The sequence below is a fragment of the Xyrauchen texanus genome, chromosome 21, assembly GCF_025860055.1.
Source record: "Xyrauchen texanus isolate HMW12.3.18 chromosome 21, RBS_HiC_50CHRs, whole genome shotgun sequence".
Classification (NCBI taxonomy): domain Eukaryota; kingdom Metazoa; phylum Chordata; class Actinopteri; order Cypriniformes; family Catostomidae; genus Xyrauchen; species Xyrauchen texanus.
Window position 1 is genome coordinate 4,885,048 of NC_068296.1, and position 18,769 is coordinate 4,903,816.

An 18,769-nucleotide genomic window follows, 5' to 3' on the forward strand; every position below is an offset into this window, starting at 1 on the left:
TTAGGAACACCTGTTCAATTTCTCATTAATGCAATTATCTAATCAACCAATCACATGGCAGTTGCTTCAATGCATTTAGGGGTGTGGTCCTGGTCAAGACAATCTCCTGAACTCCAAACTGAATGTCAGAATGGGAAAGAAAGGTGATTTAAGCAATTTTGAGCGTGGCATGGTTGTTGGTGCCAGACGGGCCGGTCTGAGTCTTTCACAATCTGCTCAGTTACTGGGATTTTCACGCACAACCATTTCTAGTGTTTACAAAGAATGGTGTGAAAAGGAAAAACATCCAGTATCGCGGCAGTCCTGTGGGCTGAAAATGCCTTGTTGATGCTAGAGGTCAGAGGAGAATGGGCCGACTGATTCAAGCTGATAGAAGAGCAACTTTGCCTGAAATAAGCACTCGTTACAACCGAGGTATGCAGCAAAGCATTTATGAAGCCACAACACGCACAACCTTGAGGCGGATGGGCTACAACAGCAGAAGACCCCACCGGGTACCACTCATCTCCACTACAAATAGGAAAAAAGAGGCTACAATTTGCAAGAGCTCACCAAAATTTGACAGTTGAAGACTGGAAAAATGTTGCCTGGTCTGATGAGTCTCGATTTCTGTTGAGACATTCAGATGGTAGAGTCAGAATTTGGCGTAAACAGAATGAGAACATGGATCCATCATGCCTTGTTACCACTGTGCAGGCTGGTGGTGGTGGTGTAATGGTGTGGGTGATGTTTTCTTGGCACACTTTAGGCCCCTTAGTGCCAATTGGGCATCGTTTAAATGCCACGGCCTACCTGAGCATTGTTTCTGACCATGTCCATCCCTTTATGGCCACCATGTACCCATCCTCTGATGGCTACTTCCAGCAGGATAATGCACCATGTCACAAAGCTTGAATCATTTCAAATTGGTTTCTTGAACATGACAATGAGTTCACTGTACTAAAATGGCCCCCACAGTCACCAGATCTCAACCCAATAGAGCATCTTTGGGATGTGGTGGAACGGAGCTTCGTGCCCTGGATGTGCATCCCACAAATCTCCATCAACTGCAAGATGCTATCCTATCAATATGGGCCAACATTTCTAAAGAATGCTTTCAGCACCTTGTTGAATCAATGCCACGTAGAATTAAGGCAGTTCTGAAGGCTAAAGGGGGTCAAACACAGTATTAGTATGGTGTTCCTAATAATCCTTTAGGTGAGTGTATATGTCCCTTTATATATATATATATATATATATATATATATATATATATATATATATATATATATATATATATATACATAAAGGTTTACTTTATTGATTAATAACATATAAATAAAATATTAATATGTTTTCCAACAACGCTGTTAGTATTTATATATATAAGGCAGCGGTTATAAATACTTTTTTGAAAGGTCTATAATATTGAAAACAAACAAACAAACAAACAAACAAACAAACAATCTAAAATGGTATCGGCCATCCAATAGCGACAGGTTTGGCTGATCTTCCATCAGCTTAGTGCTAGAGAACATTCGGCGCTGACTGACAATTCCACTCAAGCTTTTATTAGGTATTTAAACATCAACAAAGACGGGTGTGTTACGGATTATTCCCTTCGGAACATCTAAGCATCAACATCGTCATCATCGTACACGAAAAAACTCCACGAGACAAGGCGTGTTTAGAACGTTCGGACGTTTGTTTATTCCATTCTCGGAATGCCTTCGTGATGTCATACGAGTGTTGAAATGAACACCTGTTATCTTTCAAATGGACGTCTGGCGCGCGGTAATATTTTGCAGAAAGACGAGGGGCGAACGTTTTAAAATTCGCGGACTGAAGCCGTCTAATCTCCGGCAGCAGAACTAAAGCCGTTTAGGGATCCATTTAGTGATAAGCCCGACAGCGAACATGAATGGTGAGGAATATGCGCGAGCGATGTTGACTGGATTTGTATAGCTGCTCTGCTCCCGTGAAAACTAGAAGAGACAACCATCGCGCGCGTTGTTATTGATACACCTCGATCGCGGTTGCGCCTTTCCAACAGCTGATATTCGCAAGTATTGGACTTTTATTTAGAATCCACGTCTACATAGTTTCGCAGACATGGGTAAGGACGAATGCAAAACCATGTTGGACGCTCTGAACAAAGTGACGGCTTGCTACAGGCATCTGGTGATTGCTTTGGGGAGCACGTCGGATTCTCAAAACCTACGAGAGGAACTTAAAAAGACCCGCAGAAAAGCCCAGGAGCTGGCCGTGGCCAACAGGACTAAACTGACGACTCTTTTGAAAGACAAGAGCATCAGTAGAGATGACCGCGCCGAATATGAGCGCTTCTGGGTGCTCTTCACCAGCAGCATGGAGCTCCTGGAGGTGGACATGAAGCGGTCCTTGGAGATCGGGCAGGATTTCCCACTCAAAGTGCCAACGAGACACCTCATCCAAACGGGCATGACCGGCAGCACCACGACAGTGGCGGCCCGAGCCATGAGCGTCCAAAACATGAAATACGAAGCGGACGCCAACATCGACACCGCGGATCTCAAAGAGCTGGAGACCGAGATCGCTCTGGTGGACCAGATGATGGAGGAGATGGAGATGAAGGTGCAGGTGGCGCCGTGGGCTGTCGAGGCGAAACAGGAAGCCGGCGCCGAGTTAAAATCCACCGTCAGTGTCGGAAATTCGTCGGTCGGTGTCATCTCGATTTGCGAGGAGGAACCCAAAGAAACGGTGGAAACAGAAACTGACATGATGAAAGTATTCGCAGGCATTATATTCACTGCGGTTTTATTAATTGCCGGAATTCTGGGCTACCTTGTGATTAATCTTTGAGCAACGGTTAGTGACTAATGTTAGTGGTGAAGATGGATCATTCGGCCTGTGTATCAGGATGGCACTGACTCAGGGCTTAGATTTTCGGTCTGAATGTAGGCTACATGGAGGCAGCAACATGTTGCTTCAGTAGGCCTGTGAATTTGTGGAGGCATGTCTTGATGTCATAATGCTGGAGATCACCTCGCCAACATTTTGATGGGAAGCATTAGTAAAATGCATCAGTTTTTGAAGGGAATAGCTAAAAGAACTGTCACAATCGAATGGCCCATCATTCTGTTCGCTCTACAACTATGGAGTTATACTTCTGCCACAATTCTGTGCGCACAAAAACAACTGCTTGCGCAAGATGATATTTTGAGTATGCAAAAAGGTATTTTGTACACAGAGTAGGAGGAGAAAGCAAAATGTAAGAATTCTGAGCAAATTCACATTCAAATAAACTTTATTCAAGTGCAAACTTGACTTTGGTTTGTTCAAAATGAATGTATCTTCGCGAGAAGATACATTGCTTTACAAAACCGAGTTCAAGCGTGTGCAAAATAAAACTTGCGCTCAAAATTGCATCTTGCGCATGCAAAATTGTTTTTGTGCGCTCAAAATATAATCTTGTGCATGCATAATTTTTTTTGCACTCAAAATATCATCTTGTGCATGCAAAATAACTTGTATGCTCCAAATTTCATCTTGCATGTGCAGAAAATATTGTGCGCTCCAAATATTATCTTGCACATGCAAAATAACTTTTTGTGTGCTCAATTTCATCTTGCGCATACAGACATTTTTTTGTGCACTCAAATTATCATCTTGTGCACGCAGAATAATTTTTGCACTCAAAATATCAGTTTGCCCTTGCAAAATAAATTGTTGTAAACTCAAAATGTAATCTTGCACGTGCAGAACATTTTTGTGCACACAATATATCATCTTGCGCTTGCTAAATAACTTGTTAGCTCAAAATGTAATCTTGCATGTGCAGAAATTTTTTTTGTGCACTCAGAATATCATCTTGCGTGTGCAGAAAACTTTTTGCACTCAAAATATAAGCTTGTGCTTGCAAAATAACTTCTTGTAAGCTCAAAATATAATTTTGTGCATGCTGAATTGTGGCACATATATAACTCCATATACAACATCTAAACCGTAGGCAACAGATCATGGTCAGGTGTGAAAGTTTTATTAGCCAAAAATAAATTTACTGCATCACTTGAGGCTTGAAGAGGACTTAGTTGTAGCATATTTGTCACAGTAATTGTCACTCTCATAGGCATATCAGTAAGTAGGTATTTCATCACTGGATGAAGACCTAAAACTTGAAGTTTACAACTTTTAGGGCACTTAGACAGCAACAAGGGGTTCTTCATATTAAACCGATGTTTGTTTCTGAGATTATATAGATCATTGTGATTCACACCATCCTTGTTAGTCATATACTAAGCAGACTGCCCATCAATGACTGTCAAAATGGGCCTAACAGTGGGTGTCACTGCATTCTTGTCAAATCAGTGTACATAAAATATATTTATTATAATAAATGAAGTATATGAAGTTTGTGTTTTGTTTTGATTGTGAATCAAGCACCTTGTTGATGTTGAATCCCCTGCATAATATGGGTAAATGTGTAATGTTATAATCAGTTTATATAGTAGGCTATATTTAAAATGTCTTGAATTCCCAAACTCAACATGGCTTTCTTTATTTAAGAAACTTTATTAAAGCTGTGGTATTCATATAGCTGGTATATGCACAGACATAAGGGACTTTAGATGACCATATGAATGCTGATTGGTCCTGTCTTATGCAATGTAATTCTTGCCTGAAGTTTCCAAATGTTATTTTTAAACTCTGTCCCCGAAGTCTTTACTTTCAGACTTTAGGATTAAGTTTGAGATAAAGTATTGTTGGCAGACACTTCTCGCTCAACTAATTAAAAGGGTATTTATAGAAAATGCAGAATCCCATTTGCCTGCCTGCCCTTCGCCGTAGCTCTACCGCCAATCAGGTTGTAATTTGTATTATTTTTTTTACTTGTGTTTAGCTGTTAGTCCCCTTTACACCACTGAGTTGTACAGAATACTTCCATTGTGTCTGAAAGGGACAGAAGATATTTTTTTAACTATTTATAGTATTCCTTATATAATTGTCTGCAGGACGCATTGAAAAGCATCAGGGATGAAAAAAAAAATGCTACCCTAAAAATGAGTTTCATGTGTTAACAACAAAATTAACTAGTTTGATTCAAGCCAGATATTACACTTAACATCGCAGAATCAACATGAATATATTAGGTTACACCAACATAACTAATTTTAAGGGTTTGATCATTCAGAGGACACTTGCAGGTTGTACAGTTTACAAACTCGTGATAAAACTCAGTGAACAGACTAGGCTACTAATTTGATCTCCATCGTTATTTTTTAACAGTGCAAGCTTTTACCCGAGTTTGATCGATTAATTAGTCTCCCTGCTGTGCTCTGTGATTCAGGAGCACATAATGATTGGAACAACTGCTTGTTAAGTGGCGCCCCATAATGGAGCGTCAGGTAAGAAAATCGATGCCATTTAAAGGCCAAGTTACATATCCAGCAGGTATCTAACATTTATTAGTAAAGACTTAGAGCAATGATTTAAAGTGCAGCTGTACGTAATCATGCAGTATCTTTTTTTTTTTAATAGGGCACAAAGTAAAAGTATTCCACTGGTAATTTATGTACAGTATATTTGATAAATCAATATATAGTGTGTATTATATATTTAGTATATATAAAATCTGTACAAAAAAGCTTTATACACTCTAAAAAATGCTGGGTTATTTTTTCAACCCAAACTCTGGTTTGGGCCTGTAGGGTCATTTTATTGGGTTATTTTCTCTCTGTTGTCTAGTTTGGGGTACTTTTTGTGTAACCCAGCCACTGGTTTAGACTGTGAAATAAGGTTTGTATAATTATTGTACACCAGAAAACGCAAAGATACCGTTCCATAATCAGAACTGGACCGCTCATGTGACATCAGCTGTAACTTTCTGGCAAGTCAGTCCACTGTCGGCCAGCTTTTGGAACGTTCTTGGGAGGCTATCTACTTGAGTGAGGGGGACACCAAAATCTCATAAACGGTTGGTCAAGATTACGATCAAAGAACATATTTCAGATAAGCAAATCAATTTGTTAATATTGGAATCATAAATTGTGCTATATCATATATTACGCTAAAACAGGCAATTTTCCTGGCTCGCATAGCTAATGCGCATGCGCATTAGCGGTTGATTGACAGGTGAGGTCTGTATGTAACAGGTGATTGGCTCTTTTACCTGTAAGGCGGGACTTCCTTTCTACATCCGTTGACCGTTGGGCGTTCCAATTTCTCCCATTCATTTAAATACAAGTGGCCCGTCTCTGCTAATTAATCTCTAGCTGTTATTAGATGTCACACCAGCTTCGCAAGCTCTGGCTGTGATGCCCGCTGGACGCTGAATAGGTTCATTTACTTTTTTTTTAGTAATGCAAACGTCTCCTTTGTATCCAAAATATATCACCTACATGATTCATTTATTTACCCGGTATCACCCATGTCTGCACCGGTGCGTCGCTGAAACGAAGGCCGTTTCACAACACTTGCGTCACGGGCTTCAGTGCTTCAACACTCCGCTCTAGGCAAGCGTTATGCGGAGCTTTGTCCAACACGTGAAAAGCGTTGGAGTGCACGGTAAACGTATTTGAGCTTAGAGTAGAAAAAGTCAGTGGGAAAAAAATAATGTAACGATCAAAAATCGAATCAAAGTCTGAGTTTTTCTTTGTACTTCAAAAGCATCACCAATGAGGCAAACACTTGTGTACAAAGGCCTCATTCCCCTACATCCTACACTCAGGCCTGCACATAGATAATTATGAGTTCTTATTTAAATGTAATTTTATGGATTTTATTAATTCCTTAGTTACATAAATAGTTTTTGGAACATTTAAAGGGATAGTTCACCCAAAAATAAAATCCTCATCATTTACTCTCATGCTCTCATACTCATGCCATCCCAGATGTGTACAACTGACTTCTGCAGAACACAAATGACTCAAGATTCTTTTGAAGAATATGTAAACTCTGTAGGTCCATTCAATGCAACTGAATTGTGATAAAAACTTTGAAGCTCCAAACCCATACAGTGCATCCAGAACGTATTCACAGCGTTTCACTTTTTCCACATTTTTATGTTACAGCCTTATTCCAAAATTGATTAAATTCATTATTTTCCTCATAATTCTACAAACAATACCATAATGACAACGTGAAAGAAGTTTGTTTGAAATCTTTGCAAATGTATAAAAAATAAAAAAACACATGTACATAAGTATTCACAGCCTTTGCCATGACACTCAAAATTGAGCTCAGGTGCATCCTGTTTCCACTTATCATCCTTTAGATGTTTCTACAACTTGATTGGAGTCCACCTGTGGTAAATTCAATTGATTGGACATGATTTGGAAAGGCACACACCTGTCTATATAAGGTCCCACAGTTAACAGTGCATGTCAGAGCACAAACCAAGCCATGAAGTCCAAGGAATTGTATTGAGGCACAGATCTGGGGAAGGGTACAGAAAAATGTCTGCAGCATTGAAGGTCCCAATGAGCACAGTGGCCTCCATCATCTGTAAATGGAAGTTTGGAACCACCAGGACTCTTCCTAGAGCTGGCCGCCCGGCCAAACTTAGCAATCAGGGGAGAAGGGCCTTAGTAAGGGAGTTAACCAAGAACCCGATGGTGACTGACAGAGCTCCAGCAATTCTCTGTGGAAAGAGGAGAACCTTCCAGAAGTACAACCATCTCCGCAACACTCCACCAATCAGGCCTGTATGGTAGAGTGGCCAGACGGAAGCCACTCCTCAGTAAAAGGCACATGACAGCCTGCCTGGAGTTTGCCAGAAGGCCCCTGAAGGACTCTGAGACCATGAGAAACATAATTCTCTGGTCTGATGAAACAAAGATTGATCTCTTTGGCCTGAATAGCAAGCGTCATGTCTGGAGGAAACCTCATCACCTGGACAATACCATCCCTACAGTGAAGCATGGTGGTGGCAGCATCATGCTGTTGGGATGTTATTCAGCGGCAAGAACTGGGAGACTAGTCAGGATCGAGGGAAAGATGAATGCAGCAATGTACAGAGACATCCTTGATGAAAACCTGCTCCAGAGCGCTCTGGACCTCAGACTGGGGCAAAGGTTCATCTTTCAACAGGACAATGACCTTAAGCACACAGCCAAGATAACAAAGGAGTGGCTACGGGACAATTGTGTGAATGTCCTTGAGTGGCCCAGCCAGAGCCCAGACTTGAACCCGATTGAACATCTCTGGAGAGATCTGAAAATGGCTGTGCACCGAACCTCCCCATCCAACCTGATGGCGCTTGAGAGGTCCTGCAAAGAAGAATGGAAGAAACTGCCCAAAAATAGGTGTGCCAAGCTTGTAGCATCATACACAAAGAGACTTGAGGCTGTAATTGGTGCCAAAGGTGCTTCAAAGTATTGAGCAAAGGCTGTGAATACTTATGTACATGTGTGGGTTTTTTTTTTTAATAAATTTGGAAAGATTTCAAACCAACTTCTTTCACATTGTCATTATGGGGTATTGTTTGTAGAATTGAGGAAAATAATGAATTAAATCCATTTTAGAATAAGGCTTTAACATAACTGTAGAAAAAGTGAAGTGTGGATGCACGGTAAATAAAGCATAAAAGTAATCCATATGTTCCAGTGGTTAAATGACTGTGAAAGAGAAACGCATCAATATTTAAGTCCTTTTTATTTTTACTCTAAATCTTCACTTTTACATCCAAAAGTCACGTGGCACCTATTTAGTTTTTCAAATGTGAAAGTGTTGATTTAGAGTAAGAAAGGACTTAAATATGTATCTGTTTCTCACCCACATCTATCATATCTCAGAGGTTATATCTGTCTTCAAAAGTCTTATGGATTACTTTCATACTGCCCTTATGTACGTTTTGGAGCTTTAAATTATTTCACAATTATTTCTCTCCTACTTTTGAGAGAGAATGCAAAAGTACTGTGAAAACAGCATTCACATTTTCAAAATTAGTGAGACATAGTAGGATATGTCATCCTTGACCAGGGCTGTAGGTATTTGGGTGAAAGGTGTTAATGGTTCTGGTCCCAGGGTCCCAGGGGGCCCCACAACAAATTCTAAGCTGCATTTTTTAATAGGAAGGGCCAAAGCTTTATACAGTCAGGAAACCCAGAATACCTAGGCCCTGTCTGTGACATACATTACTAATACAACATTTTCTCTATCCCTCTGTGTACTCCCTGACGCTTGTAAAAGATACACTCAAAAATATTACTATGCTGGCCTGCCACCTGAGTTGTGTTTGTGACTTAAAAAATATATTTGTAAATAATTGTTTTATTTGCAAATCTCATTTTATTTATTTGTGATTTCACTTTATTTTTGTGAAACTCCTAACATACATTTGTAAATCTCATTCTTTTTATTTGTGAATTAATATACCTGAAACTTCTTACATTTATTGTGGATCTCATTCAATTTATTTGTGAACCAACTTTCTGTTAGTGAATCTCTTTGTACTGTATGTTAATATGAAACAATTCTATATCCATACTAGTGGTTTGTCTGCCTAGGAAATACACAGCGTAATTAAGTACTATCTCACGAGCAAGAGCGCAATATGGCCCTACATCAGCACTGCTGTGATTCGGCAGCAGGCCGAGTGACGTAGGTAATTACAGCAGTGCTGATGTAGGGCCATATCGCATGATTGCGAGTGTGATATTGCTTATATACAACAGTTCAATGAACAAGTAATTAAAAAAATAAAAATATTTGAAAAAACAAGTATGTTCATAAAAACGCAGTTGTGCATGGAACTACTTTATTACGCGACGGATCAGAATCTGCTGTTGCTGGTTCAAAATAAATGATGCGTCCAAGCCTTCATTAGTAATTCAAAAAGTTCACTTCAGAAATAGCATCACGGCTTGTGCTGTTTCTAACAAGTTATTGGATAAACAAGGATGGGTGTGTGCGCGCGTGTGTGTGTGTGTGTGCGTGTGTGTGAGAGAGAGAGATGGAGCATGTGTGATCACCTGTTGTCACTCCCAAGCAGAAATGCTGTCAGTGCTCTGAAGGTCAGCTTTCTCAGTGGAAAATTAGCGTCCACGCAGGGTATTTCTCCCTATTTCGTGGTAGCCGCAAGAGTCGATCACTATATAAACAGCGATATCCTCCGCCATTTTAAACAGTGTGTATCCAATGTGTAAACTCGGTAAGCACCTCAAGTTCTGTAATCAAAACAGTCTGGTGTGTCTCTCAGCTGCGATGAGCCTTAATCCTGAAATTGTTCATTTAAAGCCTTTTAAAACAATGTTCTAGTTTAAGTAACGTAGTGGTAATACGAGTGATCACAGAGAACTGTTCTATGTAAACAATGACTAATGGATTCAATTTACATCACCAACTGGCTCATATTACACACAAAAAATATTTTTTGACACCACCTGCTGGCTAACATGTGTAATTTCAAAAATAAATACAGTAACTCTTTACAGAGATGCACTGCTCTTACACCTTAGTTTAGAACAGCATGAACACAAGCGGAGTGATACACACACACACACACACACACACAAGCATCCAAGTGCTAATGCTGTTGACCATCAGTGCTCATGGAACGTCTCTCGTCCAATCAGATTTGAGGACCGGAACTAACTGTTGTATTGTGATATAAAGCTTCAGTGGCCTTTAAATATAATTTAACAAATTCTCTGACAACTTTTTTCTGACCTCGGAAAGGTTGAAGTTTTCTTTGGAAAAACTCTAGGTAGAGGTTTTCCCACTACCTCAGCATGCTTGGCGTCAAGGTGTCTGCAGAGTTTAGCAGGTCGCATGCTGTCATTAGCTAAAATCTCCTGACAAATGAAACAAAAAGGTTGTGGTGCATCAACTAATCCTGTCCAAGTAAATCCTAAACTGAAATACTTCTCATTATATCGTCATCTTCTGGGTTTGACCCTGAAATGTAAGGATTCGAATATGGTGGTCTCCAGAAACTGCTCCATTGTAATTACAGACTAATACCTCATGTCTGCTTTATTGGCGGGCTTGACAAATATCAGAGAATCTTCACAAAGATTTTGTTTTTTGCCTATTATTTTCAGAGCAGTTTAAATAATGTTTTGAATATAATAGTTAAACTGATTTAGACAATACCTTCTCAGTTACCTGCTAATTACCAGCTTTCAGTTTTCTGAAAGAGCATAACTCAAAAGAAATGAATGTTTGGAAGGAAATTCTCACAGTTTCAGATTTTGAGAGTGTTTATACCAGTTAAAAATACAAATGAACATTTAAAAATCACATTATTTTTCAAATGTACTATACAAAAATAATCTCACATTTTTGTTTCGAATTGCATGAAATATATAATGTCATAGAAAACACGAGGAAAGCTTATAAGCCCCATTAAACATCAAATAACACCAGTAATGTGAGAATTCCAGTCCACACATTTATACGATTATTTTAGTACTGAAACTAAAAGTACTAAATGTTTAGTTTTTTTTTCAAACAGAAACTTATTTTATTTCTTTTTCATTTTTAAAAATGGCATCATCATCAGTAATAAAAAGAGTGCCATGCCAAAATTTGCACTGTATATTTAAGACGTAGAAATGAAATATATTCCTACCACCAATTTACTGTATGGACCACAATACAAGCCTTTCAAGGGAAAACAAACCCATTAGTAATCAGCCCTGAGGCTGCAAAGACAAAACAAAATGTTTTGTCTGTGAGATGATCCATTAAATTTCAGTTGTTTGTAGAGGTTGATATTTGACTTCTGGTCTCCTAGTTCTGAAGATCAGAACTGCACACACCATGCCGACAGCTGCGAGAAGACTTCCAGCTATGAAGACTAGATTCAGGTTCAAAGTTGTGGACGACACTGTAAAAAGAAATGGCAGGTGACTTTATGAGTTTGCATTGAAACAAATTAGCTGTTAACATAGCACATATTATTGTTGTCTTGTAACATTGTTGTCTTTGTCTGAGGTTTACCTTCACGCTCAATGCTCCTCTTCAGTCGCAGGGGTCCCTGGGAGACGAAGTGACTGGAGGTCTGGATGGGAGCTTCTCTTCTGCGATGGTGGTGCGATGGTGGAGCTACTGTGCTGTTAATGCAGCCCTGAGAACAGCGGGTGTAGGGATTGTTTGCCTCACATAGGATCACTGAACAACTGATGAACACCTAGAGGGACAAGAGTGAGAGACATTGAGTCCATGTTTACATACACACCCTTTTCAGAAAAAGGTACATATCCTGTCAGAGTATGGGCATGCAACCATAAATAAATCTTTGATGTATTTAGTCCTTTTGTACCTGATCTTGAAGTCCAATAAATTTAAAGGCTTGTATTCCAAAGCGGACCAATGATGCACGGATTGTGTAGAACTGTACGGTTTCATCCAAGATGCACCTGAAGGAAATGTAGTAATTTAACAGATTCAATGTGAATTTAAGAATGCATTGTTTATGGTTGGTTGTTCTTACCCATTTTGGATGATTGAATAAGGCGTTTGGTAGTTGGGGTCATTGAATGGTGTTGCAACGCACGAGTCGATGAAAAGCTCAGTGTTGTTGATTGAAGACTGGGATTCAATCTGCATGTAAATCATTTGACCAAGCTCATACTCCACTGGATATGTGTTTGGGTCCATCATTACGGTGTAGTCTGCTGTTTCAAAGAGTCCGAGCGATACGTGAGGGTACCGAAGCCTCTCTCGGTGACGGTGGTCGTGTGTCCTTGTGCTTGGAACTGTAGTGAAACATTGTTGCTTTTCTCATAACGGCAGGAGAACTCGATCTCCACCTCGTGTTTTCTAGTAATGATGCTGTTTGGATCATCAGTTGAGATGATTTCATTTTTGAAAATTATGTACTGGTCATCCTCCTGTAAATACAAATTTTCATCTAGAGAAACTGTTGTGTTGTTTTATTGGAGTAAAAGTATCATCAATACATTTTATATTAATGCGCCAAGTCTCTACATTGCTTGGAATCTGTTAACAGCCTAGAGTTAGGATGTTAACGTGGGTATGACTATATTGATGGTTTGATACATATTAGTTTTGGTGGACTTGATCTGCTACGCTTCTACTGCAGCTGCAGAGCAAGTATGTAGACTTGCTACTGCTACACATGCTGCATCAAGCATGTATTACATGCTGCTACACAATTATGCATATATACAATATCCAAGTAGCAGGTCTTGACAAGTGGAGCTGGGGAGGAGGAGGGTTTCAGAGAAAACTCTTGCAGTGTGCTGCAGTGCTACCAGGTTACTTGCAAACTGAGCAAATTTCAATGTTACGCAATGATAGAGAATGCAAGTTGACTGGCTACCCTATTACATGTCAAAGGACCTATCAGTTTACACGACGTGAGCTGATTCAGCTTGACATATCATATGTGAACATGCTGACTGTTGCCGCCAGAATAATAAAAGCAATAAGCCACTTGAGACTGTGTGCAATGATTTTAGCACTTAGGAACATTCTCTATTTGTAATTTACAACCTCTTGTGGTTTATTACTTAAGTGAATATGTTTCTGCTGTTAAAATAAATGAGTACAGGAGAAAAGAATCACCTCAATCATAGTTCCACAGGCGTTGAGGGAAAAGTTTGCAATCACATGAGTACCATTTGAGTCCAAAGTGCAGGCGGGATTGTTGAGTCGCAGATAGTCCTTATGGAGCCTGACGGAGTTCACCTGCTCAATTTCAATGACCATGTTGGTTCCAGTGCAAATCACATTTGCCTCAACTGTAAAAAAAAGCCATCATTGATACCCTCAAAGTTTTGATGGTACAGCCCGATACTGATAAAGAATGCACAAACATCCATTTTAGTGAAAAAAATGTTATTACTAACCAGTCTGTCGTCCAACGGTGACAATGACACATCTCATTTCAGACTGATAAATGCTGTATCTGGAAGTACACAAGATTTATAAAATAAGTTACACATAATGGGTTGCAAGAACAACTATAGCAAATGGACAGTGAATACTATGCACACCCGCTTGAGCTCTCCGCAATGAAACAGACAGGGAAATGATCTCCAAGATCCTCCCTCATTGGCGTCCATCTAATGGCGTACTCTCCAGTGCTCAAAGGGTGCTTAGTTATGTTCAGAGGGCCACTAATGATGACATCAGAAACCCTGGGAATGAACAATAAAACCAAGCACATATTAAACACATCTGCACTCACAAATACAGTGCATATTCACACATGTTTCTTTGTTTTACATTGAATAAGCTGCTGTGGCCTTAACACGGATTTCCAGTTCACGTAGTGGTATGGCATGGATTTGATCTCGGTCGTGGGGAGTTGGAGACACAAATTGAGGAATGTAGAGTCCCTCAGTGCACGACGGAGCAGGTGGGTCAACTAAAATTAAATCAAAACAAGAAAGGAGTAGAGACAATGCATATTTATAAGGAGATATAAAGGTCTTGATTTTAAAATACATACCAAGGAGACTAAACTGCAGAGGGATCTTGCTCAATGGTTCATAAGAATGTTGGCGTGGAGGTATGGTAGTCGTCGTGAGTTGTTGATGTGGGTTTGTTGTGGGCGGTGTGGTAGACAGCTGCAGCCACCACCACCATGGGGTAGTTGAGGGTTGAGGCTGAGCAGTGGTAGTTTGTTGGTTATACAACCACCACCATGGGGTAGTTGAGGGTTGAGGCTGAGCAGTGGTAGTTTGTTGGTTATACCACCACCACCATGGGGTAGTTGAGGGTTGAGGCTGAGCAGTGGTAGTTTGTTGGTTATACCACCACCACCATAGGGTAGATGTAGGTGGAGCAGTGGTTGTTTGTTGGTTATTACCCCACCACCAGTAGTTCTGGGTTGTTGTGACTGGAAGTCTGGTTGATGTGGTGGTCGGGTGTGTTGTTGAGTATAACGAACGTATTCCACTCAGAGGGCATCTATATGACTGGGTTCCATCAGTATAGGAGAGGGTGATGTGTTTCCCTGGGAAGTCCTCCAGAACCAATTCAAATCCATAGACCCCGGTGCTGTAGGCAGAGCTGTACTCTAGAGTGCAAGTCTCCTAAAAAATAATTGAGATTATACATACATTTTTAAAAATGTGCCAAAATATCTCTCATTACATGGTGAAAATCTTTGAAAGCCTAGATCATGTGGAAAATTTAGTCTTCTTACTTGATCTAGTTGGAAACCATTTGGCTGGTCACAACTATCGCATTCAACGTATTGTTGAGTTCCATATCGACATCTGACCTGATCACCATCTGGGTCAAAGTTAATCAAGCGGTATATACGAGGGCAGTTTTGGGGAACACTAAAGATAAAAAGTAACGTATATAAAGCCATCAAGTTTACTGTTGCAACAAATTTACAGACCAATTTTCCTACAATATATATATATATATATATATATATATATATATATATACAGTATATATATATATATATATATATATATATATATATATATACACACACCGGTTTCCACAAGTTTGGAATAATGTACTGATATTGCTTGTCTGGAAAGAAATTGCTACTTTTATCTACCAAAGTGGCATTATACTGATCACAATGTATAGTCAGAACATCAATAATGTGAAAAAATACTATTACAATTAGATTTTTTTCCCCCAGAACTTCTTAAACTACTTTTTAAAATCCTCCACGTGCAGCAATGACAGCTTTGCAGATCCTTGTTATTCTTGCGGTCAGTTTGTCCAGATACTCAGGTGAACTTTCACCCCACACTTCCTGTAGCACTTGCCATAGATGTGACTGTGTTGTCGGGCACTTCTCACGCACCTTACAGTCTAGCTGATTGCACAAAAGCTCAATGGGGTTAAGATCCATAACACTCTTTTCCAATTATCTGTTGTCCAATGTCTGTGTTTTTTTGCCCACTCCAACCTTTTTCTTTTTTTTTTCTGTTTCAGAAAGTGTCTTTTTCTTTGCAATTCTTCCCATAAGGCTGCACACCTGATTCTTCTCTGTACTGTTTTACATTAAACTGGTATTGAGTGGGTAGAATTCAATGAAGCTGTCAGCTGAGGACATGAGAGCTGTCTATTTCTCAAACTAGAGACTCTGATGTACTTATCCTCTTGTTTAGTTGTACATCTGGTCTTCCACATCTCTTTCTGTCCTTGTTAGAGACAGTTGTCCTTTGTCTTTGAAGACTGTAGTTACACCTTTGTATGAAATCTTCAGTTTTTTGGTAATTTCAAGCATTGTATAGCCTTCATTCCTCAAAACAATGATTGACTGATGAGTTTCTAGAGAAAGCTGTTTCGTTTTTTGTTGTTGCCATTTTTGACTTAATATTGACCTTAAGACATTATTGCATAATGTGGCAACTCAAAAACAAACACAAAGACAATGTTAAGCTTCATTTAATGATCCAAATAGCTTTAAACTGTGTTTGATATAATGGCAAGTGATTTTCTAGTACCAAATTAGCAATTTAGCATGATTACTCAAGAATAAGGTGTTGGTGTGATGGTCTAGATTTGGTCTAGATTTGATCAAAAATGACTGTTTTTCAAATAGTGATGTTGCTGTTTTTTTTAACATCAGTAATGTCCTGACTATACTTTGTGATCAGCTGAATGCCACTTTGGTGAACTAAAGTAAATATGAATATATTGTTATAAATATATATGTATAAATCTGAATATACTAGTTAAATCTTGAATATAAAGTTGTGATGTATATGCAAATAAATGCATATTCTGAAATAAATATTTATACATTTGAATAAATAAATCAGATACAATTATATATACAGATTTGTAAATATACTGCATATTCAGGATTTATAACTGTATATTTAGATTTACCATTCTGGTAACACTTTACAATAAGACTCCATTTGTTAGCATTAGTTAATGCATTAGAAATCATGAACTAACATGAACAATATCTTTTTTTTTTTTTTTAAATGTATGAATCTTTGTTAATGTTAGCTGATAAAAATACATTGTTAGTTCATGTTAATACATACAACTTTTTATTTTTAAAATGTATTACTATATTTTGAAATGAACATGAACTAAGATTAATTAATGCTGTAAAAGTATTGTTCATTGTTAGTTCATGTTAACTAATGGAACCTTATTGTAAAGTGTTACCACAATTTTATATATTTAGATTAAGATTTTATACAGTTATGTTGTGTTTGCCCTACATATAATGTATTAAGTAGACCTAAATGCATACTTTATAAATATATTTAAACAAACAACACATTTAAAGATAGTTTGTATTCCAACAAGCCTTCAAAAAGCATATTTATAGCTTATTTCAACATATTTAATTTCTCATTAATTAAAAAACGATTTAATCAAACAACAAATTTAGCCATCAAGCCATAAAAATATTGCATTTGTAACTTTTTTCAGCTTATTTCCTTACTCGATGAAGATAATAGATTCATGTTACCGTATAAATTGTAAAATAGTGGTGACCGGAGATCGGTTGGGTCGATTAGTATCAGATCTCATGCCGAGATCTACATGGGCCCGGAGATACCAAGAACCAACATTATTAACTGTAGGGATCCAGCAGCAGGAGTAGTCCCTATAATACAAGAGTACAATCATAATTAAGGTCATATTGAATGATTGACAAGGCATCTATTGCTAAATTATTAAAAATGTTACTTTATTAGTACCTACTGCAGGTCAAACGGTGTGTTTCCATGGATGTTCCTTGTGATAACAGATTCCATCTGGCACCAGTTGTTACTATAAGCACTTCTGCCATTAGAACTTCTGTCAATTCCAGCTTGTACATTTCTGTTTTCATAGCCACAGTTCCCTGATGGGCAGTACCATGAACTAGATTCACACCAGTCATAGGTTTGCTTGATTCGAAAATCAACCTGTTGGTAGATTTTACACAATGTATTTCACGAATCTCAATACAATGGTTCTCAAATTAGAGATAAAAATGGACCATAACAGTTTGAATAACATAACAATATAAATAAAATCTATGTTATATTCTTGTTTAAATTTCCAGACTTGTGCTGAAGTAGAAGTAGAAGATTTCTGCAGATATTGAATGGACTAAAACTAGTCGAAGTTAATTTAATAGATAGTACTATTTACTTTTAACATTGACGTAGACATTGGTAAAGATTGGTTTTAACTGGTCTGAAAGCTTTAAATAAGTTGATTGCATCAATTGCAATTAAATCCAGTTAGATACTGAGAACTGAGAAGGAGAATATACAGTTGTTTATGTTAATATCAGCCACTTAAAATGCAAAAACCCATAAAGAATTCATGTATCCTCAGCAATATTTCTCTAAATTGTTTTAAAGACAAATGCAAATAAGAATGGAAGTCTCACCCTAATGCTCCCATCTGGATTGATTCCTTTAGGTGAGAAGGTCAGTGAGCCTCCATAATAATGTCCTGCTGAAGCAATGGTCACTAGAAGCAAAAGATTCAACACCAGTGTTGGAGACATCATGGTGCCTGAGTCCTTCATCTCTCTATACCTGCCAAGAGCACCCTATCACCTGCTTTTATACATCACACCACAGAGGAGGAATTTGTTCTATGGAATCAGATATCAAAGGTATATTTTGAACATGAGAATGTTTTCCTGTTTTCTTTGCTCGGTGCTGTTTATCCCCTTGATTTTAGGACTCCTCCAACATAATGACATGACATAGGATATAAATCCATTTAGACAATACCTGTTTGTTGTCTCAAATACCTGCTTATTACCAACTGTTTCCTGAAACAGCAAAACACATGATATCAGACTTTGAAATGTGCTTACTAATAACGTATATTTACTAATTTGGCAGACATTTGTATCCAAAGCTGCTTTCAAGATATGCATTTTATCAGTATA

General features: G+C 38.5%; 1 protein-coding gene and 1 pseudogene across 1 annotated transcript; one reads left to right on the forward strand and one right to left on the reverse strand.

Annotated features, from left to right (window-relative positions):
* Window positions 1–1,577: 1,577 nt before the first annotated feature.
* On the forward strand, window positions 1,578–4,313 carry LOC127661602 (regulator of G-protein signaling 9-binding protein-like). Its single transcript, XM_052152369.1, has one exon. The coding sequence runs from the start codon at window positions 2,092–2,094 to the stop codon at window positions 2,818–2,820; it is 729 nt and encodes a 242-aa protein (XP_052008329.1). The 5' UTR covers window positions 1,578–2,091; the 3' UTR covers window positions 2,821–4,313.
* Window positions 4,314–11,645: 7,332 nt separating this feature from the next.
* Window positions 11,646–18,397, reverse strand: LOC127661273 (uncharacterized; annotated as a pseudogene).
* Window positions 18,398–18,769: the final 372 nt, after the last annotated feature.

Excerpts from the sequence above, each read along its gene's own strand:
- LOC127661602 (XM_052152369.1), top strand. The coding sequence starts at position 2,092 with ATGGGTAAGGACGAATGCAAAACCATGTTGGACGCTCTGAACAAAGTG.